This window comes from Coturnix japonica, chromosome 13 (assembly GCF_001577835.2).
Source record: "Coturnix japonica isolate 7356 chromosome 13, Coturnix japonica 2.1, whole genome shotgun sequence".
Taxonomy (NCBI): domain Eukaryota; kingdom Metazoa; phylum Chordata; class Aves; order Galliformes; family Phasianidae; genus Coturnix; species Coturnix japonica.
Genome location: NC_029528.1, coordinates 10,527,053 through 10,539,518, shown reverse-complemented (window position 1 = coordinate 10,539,518; position 12,466 = coordinate 10,527,053). Strand labels below are relative to the sequence as shown.

At 55.2% G+C, this 12,466-nt stretch overlaps 1 protein-coding gene across 17 annotated transcripts in view; it reads left to right on the top strand.

Annotated features, from left to right (window-relative positions):
• Positions 1–644: 644 nt before the first annotated feature.
• Positions 645–12,466, top strand: part of ABLIM3 (actin binding LIM protein family member 3) — a 34,111-nt gene continuing 22,289 nt past the window's right edge. For 6 of the 17 annotated variants that reach the window (XM_032447474.1, XM_032447475.1, XM_032447473.1 and 3 more), the window contains exon 1: positions 6,867–6,989. In XM_032447474.1, the coding sequence (XP_032303365.1) occupies positions 6,971–6,989 (19 nt within the window). In that variant the 5' untranslated portion in view covers positions 6,867–6,970. Of the gene's footprint in view, positions 1,046–6,862; positions 6,990–12,466 lie in introns of those variants that run through there. The other 11 variants (XM_015876393.2, XM_015876389.2, XM_015876386.2 and 8 more) reach the window with 5 other exon arrangements.

Genomic DNA, 12,466 nt, shown 5'->3' with positions numbered 1-12,466 from the left:
TGCAGGGCCCTCTATGCTACATGAAACCCCCCTCCATTAGAGGCATGGCCATGGCTTGTCTCTCTGAATGGCATCACAGCTTCTCGGGGCTCCATGGGCAGGTTGTGCTCAGCCCCATCCCTGCTTTCACACCAGGAGCAGCTCCATCAGGTGATGCTTTATTCTGACAGGGTGTCTCACAAACAAACCAAGGAGTTAATGGCTTTGAAACCCTTCCAGGAACTCTGACGTGCTGCCTGTGGAGAAGTCTGTGAGAGAAGACAGTGAGAAATGAGCCCCCTCTCCATCTTGCAGCCAGACATCCTGCGCCCTGTGCAGGGTGGGCACCGGGGTTACCTGCATGGGGCAGCATGGATGGCTGCTGGGGGAACCTCGCTGTCAGAATATCCCCTCCCCACTCCTATACCCTGGGACAGCATCTCGTTGCCCCAAGCCAGAGGGATGGCAGGTCGGCGGTGAGGGCATCCCAGGGATGCCGGGGGCTGCAGCAGGACTCGGTGCCGCGGGCAGGCGGCGCCCAGCAGATGGCGGCGGTTCCGCGGCGGAGCCCCGCAGTCATCCTCCTCATCCTCATCCTCATCCTCAGCCCGGCCCGGCCGCCGCCCCCCGCGCTGTCCCCGGTTCTGCCCCTCCCGGCCCGGCCCTGCACGGCTCGGCCCGGCTCATCCATCCTGGGCTGCTCTACGGGGCGGAGCGGGGCGGGCGGGGAGAGGCGCGGCACCTCGCGGCCCCACACCCCGCTATAAGAGCGGAGCGAGCGGCTGCGCTCCGCAGTGTATGGCAGCGCCGGGCCTGGGGCCGCTCCCCCCGGGTCCGTCCGGGCACCCGCCCCGCTGCCACCACCCTGACCTTGGCATCGGGACGGAGCAGGCTGCGCAGAGCAGCGCTGGGGATGCCTTAACGAGAACGCGCGGAGATCTCTTCTAGCAAGGGGAGAGGAGATCTCCCCTAGCGCTATCGGAGGAAAAAGAGGATTTAAAGAGCGGCTGTGCCCCCTTTGTTGAATGCGAAGGGCAGGAGAGGACCGGCAAGATGAGCACCAGCAGTAAGTACGGCTCTGCCTTCCTTTTGCTATGGGAACAGGGCTGATGTTGCGTGGAGCTGGCGGGGAGGAATCGGAAAGAAAATGTGACACCGGGGCTGACACATAGGATGGGCTGGGTATCTTTTTCTCTGCCTCTTGCTTTCTGACAGGGGATGGCTTTGCCGGTGCTCCCTTCATGCGGGCTGAGCCGTGGTGCTTATCTCCCCTGAGTACTTCTTGGCTTGTGTTCCTGGGCTTGGAGAGCAGATCATGCAGTAAAATGTCGATATGCAACATGGTGAGAGGGAGCCAGGAGCAATCTGCCAGGCAGCAGCCTCACTTGCTGATGCCTCTACCCATGTATAATAGCAACTGGGGGGTGGGGGGGCAGCTGATGGAGATGAAGAGCATGAGAAGGGGGTACCCAGAAACCAGGGAGCTGAGCAAAGCTCAGATGTGGTTCAGAAAAGCATGTGCTTTCTGCAGCTGGGGATGTGGGTGTTTCTATTGTGCGCGGGTGAGAGATGGGGACAGAGGCGCTCATGCACTACGTAAGAATTGCTAAAGAAGCAGAGCGTAGAAATGTGCTGCATGAGATGAGAACTGGCACCTGCTCCTTGTCTGGTAGCTCCTGGTTTTACATCCCTGTTGCAAAGTCTGGAAAGATTGATCCAGTCACAGTCAATGTCTTCTCATTGCTGTGAGGGTGTGTGACAGCTGTGTCCACCTTGCTAGCAGAACTTTGGCCTCTTCCTTTAAAAGCACATGGCACTGAGCCTCCAGAGCTGGTTGCCACCTGCCTCCTGGGATAAGGTCCTGCCCCTCCTGAGGGTTCTCATGGCCATATGGAGTGAGGAGGCAGAAAGTGGCAGAGCAGTGACTCCTCCATCCCTTTGGTGCGCTGAGGTTTCTCAATCTGAGAGCTTGGGGTGGTTCCCAAGCAAAACACCGTGAAAAATGTCTTGGCACGCTGCAGGCAACAGAACAGGTGATTCCAGATCTGTAGGGCTGCTTTAGAGGTGTGAACACTCTCCAAGTGCCCTCTGCACGAGCCATGCCTGTGGCACAAGTGGTCCCCTGCTTGGGGTGGTGTGGCTGGCAGTGCCCAGGTAGGGGCTGCTGGGGACCCGTTTGTTTGCAGCCCTATGGGATGGTAACAACTGGGCTATGAGTAATGGTCTAGTGCAGAGGGCTGCAATGGCTCTCAGTGCTTGTTGGGGGTCAGTGATTGTGGTGGCCAAGTGGAGCTTTCAAGCTTCTTCTAAGCCAATTCCAACAAGTGCGTGTTAGTTTCCTCCTGGGGGTTCCTTTCCAGCTCTTAATAGCCAGCTTGGATGCTGACAGTGATAAGGGTTGTTTGTGGTGCCAGTGTATCGTAACTATCTGATTACACTGCAAAACTTCACTTATTCCTCTCCCACGTGGGGAGAGTGGTGCCAGCAGAGCCACACGTGCATCCTGCCTGGTGCTCTGTGATTCAATGGGAGGAGGCCATCAGGTTGGTGGATGCAGAGCTAGAGCCCCCTTGAATCTCCTCCTGCCACCAGCTCATTCAGTGCCCCGGGGGGCATCACTCATCCATGCCTTGGCTTCTGGGTCTCCCAGCAGCAGGTTGGCAACATGGGTCTTGCCTGTGCCTTTGGATGGCTTTGCCTAAATGGTGCCATTTCCCCTTCCCAGGTAGCCACGTGGTTTGGTGTGATGTGGGAAGCTGCTCCAGCTGCAGTTTGCTTGCAGTACTGTGGGCTGATCAGCTTCAGGCTCTGCCCTGCTGGGCTTCCAGCCTTTTGCAGATAGCCGAGGGCTCAAAGCAGTTTGCCATACCCACACTCTGGCTTGTCTGTTCTTAGCAATGACACGATTCTTTTCCAGCTGATACCAAGAGCAGGGGCAGGACTGTGGCTTCTACCTGTGTGCTCTGTGGCTGCCATGAGCTGCCCTGCTGCTTCTCTGCCCAGCCTGCAGCCCTCATGCCTGTGTGTTCCTGTTGGAGCCCTTGGCACCTTCTGTGCCATCTGGATGTCGTCCTGCAGTGCCTGGCTATGACCTGCAGTGGTTCTTGCAGCCCTTTTCCAGCAGCTGCTGGCTCAGGAGCTCACTGCCACTTGTTGCCTTGGGAGCAGCTCTGCTGCTCTCAGCAGGGATTCTCTCCTGTCTGTGAGTGAGGACTCCAAAGCAGAAGGGCTGTACCTGCAGGTCAGCTGTGTTCAGCCTTCCAAACCTGGAAGACAGAGCTTGATGCCTGAGATGCTGCTTATGTTGCTGTCAGGGGAGAAAAAGAGGATGTCATCACTGCACGCAATGGGACTTGCTTTGCACCCAGGGTTGGAGGACCTATGTCTCTTCTCTCCCACTGTGCAGAGAAGGCAAAGCCATATGAAAACGCTGCTGTTGTGGGGTAGAGGAGAAAGCCCTTGATCCTGGGTGTAAACTCATACCCTGAGGCTTCAGTGTGAGAAGACCTGAGGGTGCAGGGTTGTGCTGTCTGGGAACGCAGCCTCCTGGCACACAGCCGTGAGTGTTTGGAGGGCACTGTGTTGATATTTACATTCACTCCACTATTTATACCTCCCACTCCGGTTAGAACTGCTAATTGGTTGCAAATAGATTCATGCATTCCTAACCAGGTCCATTGGTGCTGCATTTCTGCCAGTGCTGGATCCTGAGGTACAAACTTTTGCCCTAGACAACATCCCTTAAAATCACTTACATCCTTAACATCCTGAGCTCTGCACTCTAACCCCTGGGGGGAGGACAAACCCATCCATCTCACCCTACTCCCTTAGAGCAGCTGCCACCTGTTGGAGGATAGGGAGGTCTGTGGGGGCTTTGGTATGAGAGGTGGAAAGTTTCCCCATCCTATCCCATTCCTGCACCTCTCAGATCCCCATGCAACAGCTCTGCTGGTCTCAGAAAGCCCAGAAATGAGGTATGGGGAGGAGCCGGCCGGTACGGCGCTTGGGCAGGAAGGCTTCATGACACACTGATGAATGTAACGTGTTTGCCTGGTTATTTTTGTCTTTCCTAAGTCGTGTTCCCTGTTGCATGATGATCCACTAAGCGTAATTACCCAGTAATCTGCAGGCACATGCGGTTACAAGGTGTTTACCAGCAAACTCTATTAAGTCCCTGTGTAATTAAAGAGGAATCACACGGTGCTGTGCATCTCCAGCAGCCCCAGCCCTGCCCCATAAGCTCACCAGGTGGGGTGGGGGGTTCTGCATCTCCCCACCCAGCAGGTCAGGACCCACCAAGGAGGATGTGGTTCTGCTGAGGGACTTGTTGATGCGATGTAATCATCTCTTCCCCTTGAGCTCACAGTGCCAAAGGGATCTCCTGGTTCTCAATACCTAGACTTCTGCTGCCACCAGCACCTCAGTACAAATCCACTCCTTCCTCCTAAGCAGCCAACCAAAGGGACAACTGTCATCAGGGTTCACTTTTGTGCCATAAAATTCAGTGCCCACGCAGTTTCTCTGTCCCCAGGCTGGTGGATGGACTCTGTCCACTCCCTGAGCTCCACTCGGGCTCTCCTGCAAACCCTCTTTCTTGGCATTTTGCCCCTTGAAGAGCAGAAGCCATGGGAAGTGGCCCTGCAGGCCAGTGAAGTGCATGCTGTAAAGTCAATTGGAGCAATTGAATTATTTCAAGGGCCTGCCATGCTCTTATAAAATAAATAGCAAGTTTTCTAATGACAGAGTGATGATTGGTTTAGCCAAATAATTGTATTTGTGATGCCAGCAGGCTGGACTAATGGTAGGTTGTCTTGTTATCAGTGTGGTGCTGCCCTTGTGCTCAGCAGAGCTGTGAAGAAGCAAAGGCAAAGCCACCAAGTTCCTGCCAGACCCCACAGTCCTATCATGACGATGCTATAATGAAGTGCTTGGAACATCTAATCAGATATTTTTAGATTAAATACATTAGTGTCTCTCTGTTGTGAGAGCTGCAGCACCTCTGGAAGGCATCCTGGGGGTGGGAGAGAGGTGGGATAGAGGGGTGGGTTTGTGGGGTGGATGAGGATGAGGAATGACTGCAGCAGCTGGAGGGAAGGCAGAGCCCAGCTTCAGATGTTTCAGCCCCAATCAGCCCTGCTGGAGTGCCCTGAAGAACAGCCCCATTGGACATGCTTCCCCTTCCAGAAAAGGGCTGTCTGAAGCTTAATAGCACCAAACTGAGCAAGTGTGGCAGCAAACTTGAGCATATGGTTCCCATATATTTGATGGCGGTTCAGATTTTTGATAGGCTGCAGTTGATAGAGGCCTTTTTCAGTTCTGGTATAGCCTGAATGCCTTATCATTATCAGCCACAAGCCCTGGGCTGGGAATTGATGTGCTTTCTCTGCTGCCTGGGGCAGAGTTCTGCAAGAAAGAGGAGCCAATATGATTTTCTTATGCAGCCTTTCTGACCTTCCTTTTTTCTTACCTCTTTTACCTTGGCAAAGTCCTTCCCTGAGCCTCGAGCATCGCTTGTTTTTCTCCTCTTGCACATTCGACTTTACTCCCATTTTGAAATGTATTTGAGGCTTGGACAATTGGAGAAGTCCTCAGTTGGAGGGCATCTCTGAGAGCAGGAATGTGTAAGAGCAGAGTGCATGTTTGAAGCCATCCTGCTGACCTTCTTGGCAAGCAGTACCCCATGGTAGGGAGCACCAGGCTGCCGTGTTGGTGCAAAGCCACCCCCAGAGCCCTTCTTAGATCTGAGTCCATCACAGTCTGGGTTTAGGTTCTGAGTGTTGACCTGCTCATATGGGAAGGTACCTCAGCACAAGGGGATCATAACCCAGCACAGGACTGGAGGTGTGAGCCCCTGACGTGTTCACACCAGGCTCTGCAGCACCACACCCTATACAGCACATGTAGCATCTCACTCACAGAAGCGCAATGCAAGCACTGCATGCCCTGTGCCGTGTACCCTCTAGACCTGGAGGTGTTGCTGCTCCTCCTACATCCATCCTTCTGCCAGCCTCGATGGAGGCATCCTGCTGAGGGCTGCCCTGCCTGGGGCGGTGGCAATAGGGAGCTATATATAAATAGCTGGGGCTGGGCTGGGTCGGTCCGTGGCTCAGCTCTGCTTGCTGGGACATGTAAGGCACTGTGATGGGGATGTCACTGTCACAGCTGCTCCCCAGCCCAGATTCCCTGCACAGGTGGGGGGGCCCAGCAGGGTGGCTGTGCAGGAGAGTCTGCTTCCCCCTTGGCCAACGATTTGTCTTCTGAAAGCTTTAAAAGAGGAGAATGACGACAGGAAGCTATGTGTGAGTCTGCTTCTTTAGCATGGCAGGAGCTGCAGTTCGTTTGAGCCCTAGGGCTGCTCAGGAGGTGACTCCCTCCCCTGGCACTCCCCTCCCAAACCAAGGGTTTGCCTTGGCCCTGGCAGGGCTGCTGCTCTGCCCTCTACCTGCTGCTCTGAGTCACCAAATGCTTGCAGGTTAAATCACCCCCTGGCTGCAGCACTGCCCAGCTGGGTCTGTGAGCAGCTTCATCACCAGGCTGTGCTATGGCAGCATGGCTCTGGGCTGCCAGGAGGGACCCAGAGCAGGTGCCCTTGGCTTGAGCTTTGTCTGCAAGCCGGACATCGATGATCAGTTGCAGAGTGCAGCATAGAGGTGGGGACACTCCCCTTGGCTGGGGCAGGTCCCAGAGCAGGGTACCAACCCCACTGCTCTCAGCAGCCCACAGAACACAGTCCATAAGGGCAGGGCACAGGGCAGACAGGCATCCTGCATGGCTCAGTGCCGGCTTTTCCTGTCAGCTCTGCTCCAGATTTTCGCTCTCTCTGCTCAGATTGCAATCCTCAGAGTGTAATAGGGTGCTTCCCCTGCTCTGCACAGCCGCTGTCTGCTTGGATCACAGTGCCGATCCCTGCCAACCCTGCCTGCGCTGTGCTGGTGGCACTGGGGTGCCCCTGCCTAACCCCCCCACCTCAACACCTCCTGGCCATTGAAGGATGGAGAAGGGGGGGCAAGGTAAGCTGAGCTGTCTCCAGCTGCCATAAATAGCTGCGTCACCCACATGTCGTCTGAGAGTTCTGTGCCTGGGCTGGGGCTCCTGGGTGCGCTTGAACCAATGGAGAAGGGCCCTGTCTGCTGCCAGAGGCACAGTGTTGTCATGTTAGTGCCCAGTGGGATGCTGCTCAGGCTGTACCTGGCCTGTTCATAGCTGGCATCTCTCTGCTGGCAGCCTGCAGCAGGGAATTGCTGCAGGAAGTGCTGGGCAGAGCCCATCAGCTCCCACTAAGCTGCTGGGGTGGGGTTGGGGGGAGGGGGGTCTCTGAGTGCTCCTGCACTCCCTCTATGCTGTGGTTCACTTGGTCATCGTGATGTCATCCAGGCTGTCTCCTAGGATTCAGGTTTTGGGGTGCTATGTGTCTTTGGGGGATCTCAAGCTTCTTGACCACAACATGCATGGGTGCACAGGGAGATTCACAGCCATTTTCCCAGCAATGGAGCTTCCCTCCTTCTGCCTGCAGACACTGGGACACCAGTCTGTGAATCCCAACTCAGAGCCCTTAATCAGTGAGAAATCATTCCTGAACCCATCTGCATCTCCTGCAGAGGGGTCTGACTGTGCTGCCCCAGCATCTGCCCCAGCCATCCCTGGGAGCAGTGTGGTCCTGCTGGCCAGGCAGAGCTATGTGACACAGTGTGCATGTTCTCCATTCCTCTGCTTCTTCTTTTCTTGTGGTTTTTTTTCTGAAGTCGCTGTCTGCGTGGAGAGTTATGTGGTGATGACAGTTTGTGATGGGTTACATACTAAATCCCTTGCATCCCTGAGGATGCTACCAGTTGAAAGCTTTTATGACATCTTAAAAATAGCCACAGAGAGGGAGAGAATGAGTAGATGGATGGGTAGGTGGATCCCTAATAAGGAGAGAAGAGGAAACAGCAAGAGGGGAATGGAAAGACTTCAGTGAACGGCATGCGAGTGATTGCTGGGAGAGGGGGTGGTGTGGTCATACCAAGCTGCTGAGCTGCGTGCCCAGCAGGAGTGGGAAACCCTATAAAAAGCCTGGATCTGAGCTATGCTCCCTGCACGTGTCACAGGGAGGGATGGGGCAAGCATCAGTGTGAGCTGTCTCTCCTGTATGCGCTCGCTGTGCTCTATGAGTAGCTGTTAAAAATAATCCCTGACTCGGGCTGGCTTCTGCTCTGGTGTGGTTCCCTGAGCATCATCTGTGCCTCCCTCCCTGCTGCAGAGATTGGGCTGAGAGCTTCCCAGGGAGATGACAGGCAGGGCTGGCCCTGGTGTTCCCCAAATGTCAAGCTCCCAAGTGGGCTGTGCTCCAGGAAGGGGAGGAAGCTGCTTCTGTCTTCTGCCCTGCTGCTGGCTGACAGCACCCGGAGAAAAGACTTGGGGCTGTGGGTGAGGGCACAGCATACCCACATGATCCCATTGTGGGACAGCACTGCTCTGCCTCTCATCACTGCTGGTGCAGCTCTGCAGCCCTCATGGCAGCTCTCCCCATCACTCAGGGAAGATTACACCGAGTGTCTCCAAGAAATGCTAATTGCTTTGGCTTGCGCTTGGCACAGCAGAGCCACCGGGCACTTGGAGCTCTGAGTCAGCTCAGAGATCTGCCAGATCCTTGCTTTTCTTCCCCCAGAGTCAGCAGAGCTTTGCTATGGTCAATCTGCTCCCTGCATCCCCAACCCCACAGAGCTGTGCCTGGTGCCCCACCTGTGGGACACTTGGGGTCCTGGTGCCTGTGATGTGGGATGGCAGGAGCTTCCTGTCCTGGGGAACGTGTGGCTCTTGTCCTGCAGGAGAGTCCATCAGCACCCTTCTATCCTCCCTGGGCCCCTCTGCTGCTGCCCTCTTGTCCTGCCCCCAGCAATTGAAGTCCTGTGAAGCCAGGCAGTCTGTTGGGAAGCATTCCTTGGCTGTGCCCCCATTCAGGCAACAGGAAAACAGCACTAATAAGAGTCCTCTGTCCAATGTGCCAGCCTGTCACATCCAGGCCATCTAGCCCTGCTCCCCCATAGTTGCTTTTCCCATGTGTGTTTGTTCCTCTCATCAGCAAGGCACATAACTGGGGAAGCTGGGGAGTGTGTGTTCCCTGGTCCTGTGCTGCAGGCTCTCTCGAAGGGTCTGCTGCTGCTTTCTGTTGGAGTTCTGCAGCTCACAGCTTTATTTAGTGCTGTAGCAGAGGAGCTGCAGTCCAAGTCCAGCTTAGCTGGGTGCTGTCCTCACCCTGCCCATCACCTGAGTGTGGTGGCATCCCATACTGCACCCAGTGATGCTGTGGGTCCCCGGGGTGTGGGCAGGGGGAGGTGTGGGTAGGGGGCTGTCCCAGAGCATCTCTCAGGTGTAGGGTGAATTGAGGCCTTATTGAAAGGTCATCTGTGGCTGTCCTGGCTCCTGGTGTCCCACATGGCTCTGGTCACAAAGGGTCTGATTCAGAACATAGTTTTGCTCCTTGGCAGGCAGTCCTTGGCTCGTTTAAGCTGAGAGCACGCACAACAAAGCCTGTGTTGATTATCCCTCATGAAAGGGGACTTGTTCCCTGAAAAATGCCAGTTCTGCTGGGCACGCTGACTGCCCATTAATTGGCACTAATGAGGAGCTGGAAGGTGGCTTCTAGGGACAGGCGGGCTGTGCTGGTGTGTTCAGGGATAGGAGCAGTGACCTCTGTTATGGGTATGCTGAGCACTGGGCCAGGGCTGTGCTGAGCAGCATCACCGTCCCCCTGCCTGCACAGACAACACTTAGCCCAGCCTGAAGCAGAGAGTGTGGAGGGTTAAGAGGATCTCTGATGCTTACTGCACACAGATGGATTTATTTATGCCTGTATGCAGAGAGGTGGGATAGGGAAGGCTGGACTCCCTTTGTCAGAGTGGGAGGGAGCAGTCCCCATTAGGAGCACAGTGCTGCCGGGCAGCAGCACCCGATGCCAGGCTTGGTTGTCTGCCTCCAGCCCCAGCAGCAGAGGCTCTCTGCCTTTTTTCTCCAGGCCCTGATGAAAGGCAATGAGGGCTTTTAGCAGCAGACAGCCTTGTCTGCCTGCCCGCCGCTCCTCGCGCTGGCAGCCCCCCCCTGTGCCTTTTGAAGTCGGTTTCTGGGCGTATGCAGAAGCCAAGGAGAGCATGAGTGTGGGAAGGAGGAGGGGAGGATGATGTCTGTGCAAACCTTTGCGTGTACTTGGGGGGAGCTCATTGTTCAGTGATGCTGCTCCCTCATCTTGTCACATTGTCCCCTTCACACCCAGTGTTTCCAGCAGCAGGGATGTTGTATGTCCTGCACATGGGCGCCCAGAATGCAGCTGGGGTTATGAAGCACAATCTGAGAGCATCACTCCTCTGATAACCAGCTGTGGAGATGGCTTGCCATCATGCTGCTGGGGTCAGACCCACAGCTTGGCTGATCCCCCTGTGCTGGTGGAAGGAGGGAGCTGCTGAAGAGCTGGATCCAGCTGCACAGTGTCGCTTAACCCATGACACACAGGCTCTCAATACTTGTTGCTTTAAGGATGTCTCAGGTGTGGTGTTCAGTCCCAGAGTGTGGGAAGGGCTCCTCCTGGCTCTGTAGCAGAGCAGTGCCTCCAGGTACCTGTATAGGATATCCTGCAGCATGGCTTCAGTTCACCAGTAGGGGAATGGCCCTAGAGACAGCTGCAATGGGAGCTGATGGGCACCATCTCGGTGGTATCGCTCAGTGCACATCCTGGGTCACATCCCCAGAGGTCATCCCAAGGTGAGCACTGGAAGGCAGCTCTCCTCCTCCTCCTCTCCCCCCACCTCCCTATGCTTTCTCTCCCCATCGCTCCCTCCTGCCACAACCTTCCTTCCATTACTGCAGACCTGTCTCCCCTTATTTCTTTTTGGCTTTCCCCCTTTCTTTCCTCTCTCCCCTTTTTTCTCCATCAGCTTTGTTCACCCTGGCTGTGTACCGGTGTTGCCATGACTACTGCTGGAGCATCTCAGCATCCTGCAGTAGCAGTCCTGTGCCCACCCCAGCCCTGGGGAGCAGCAGGATGCCCTCCCATCCCTCACAAGGTTGTCCACCCCCCCAGCATGTCAGGGTGGGGTCATTGGAGACACCTCTGAGGCACATCCTCTGTGCAGGCAGGGATGGAGCAGGGCGTGGAGCTGTTATTGCTGGTCTGGATGGGGCCATGCAGCTCCTCATGCAGGGGCTGGGAGGGGTGCTGGCAAAGCCAGCCTGGGTAGGTGTCTCTTCATGAGCTGTATTCTGGTTTTTGGGACTGAGATGAGCCACAGCTTGGAAGCAGAGTGTGTTTTGTGTCTCTGGTGCTGCTTTGCAGACAACATTTTCTTTCAGCATTTGTCAAAGCTTCTGTGCCCCTTTCATGAGATAATTAGGGTGACGTGTTATTAGCTGGTTACTGGGGGAAAAATATATTTACTGAGGATTTATTCTGGAAACAACATTAATCTCCTGTATAGTTGCTAAGTCCCCATACATAATCTGGTTTTGATAATCAATTGCTATTGCAACCTCCCTTATAAATCTCAATTAAATGCACATTTAATTCACATAAAGTTGCCAAACTTGCTTGTACATTTCTGTCCTGCTGTTTGCCGTAGGCAGCTGTCTGTGTATGTAGCTCAAGTCTGTTTATCAGCCACCCTGAAACCAGAGCATGCTTTGCCAAGGCAGAGTGGCTATGCTCCTCTCCCATGGTCCTACAAGGAGATCCCTGCACATCCCTGCTCCTTCTGGCAGAGCTGCACAAACACAACTGCTGTGCAAACATCGACATGCAGAGCCCTTCCCCTGCTGTTCTTTGTGCCAGGTTTGCAGTGGGGGAGCAGCGGCGTAGAATATCCTGAGTTGGAAGGGACACATAAAGATCATCCAGTCCAACCCTTGCTGCCTCTCTGCTTGTGCACAGCAAGGCTTGGATGGAAACCCAAGGCAGAGGGGGGGGCTCTATGGGGCTCTGACCACCCTGGGGCCGGCAGCAGGGACGTCTCAAGCAGCGTCCAGGTCAGAGTGGAAGGAAGTGGGGGCTGTTGTGGGGCGAGGCAGTTGGCCCCAGCCAGCAGGATGTGTCCTGGCCAGCTTCCTTTGGAGCTGCAGGGAGATTCCAGCCATGAACTGCTTCTCACTGGGGCCATAGTGATTTATTTCATCCTTATGTTTTGCAAAAAGCATGCAGTGAGCTGTGTTGGTGTGCACCCTGGAGAGGGAGCAGGACGAGGTTTGTTCAGGCAGAGCCTAGGGCCACCACTCCATGGCATCTACCAGGGGACACATAGACAGACTGGGCAGGAGCATGCACACCTCTGCTGCCATTCTTGGCATTGGGTTTTGTACCTGTGCTCTGGGTGCTGAAGCCGATGCTCCCTGCAGCACAGCCTGCCTGCGCCAGCCACATGCCAGTGCGGGCAGCTGGATCTGTGACAGCCTTGGTGACATGGGGCCGTGCCAGGGGAGCCATAAAATAAATGATGAAGCTGTTGGAATTGCTGGGAAGATGTCT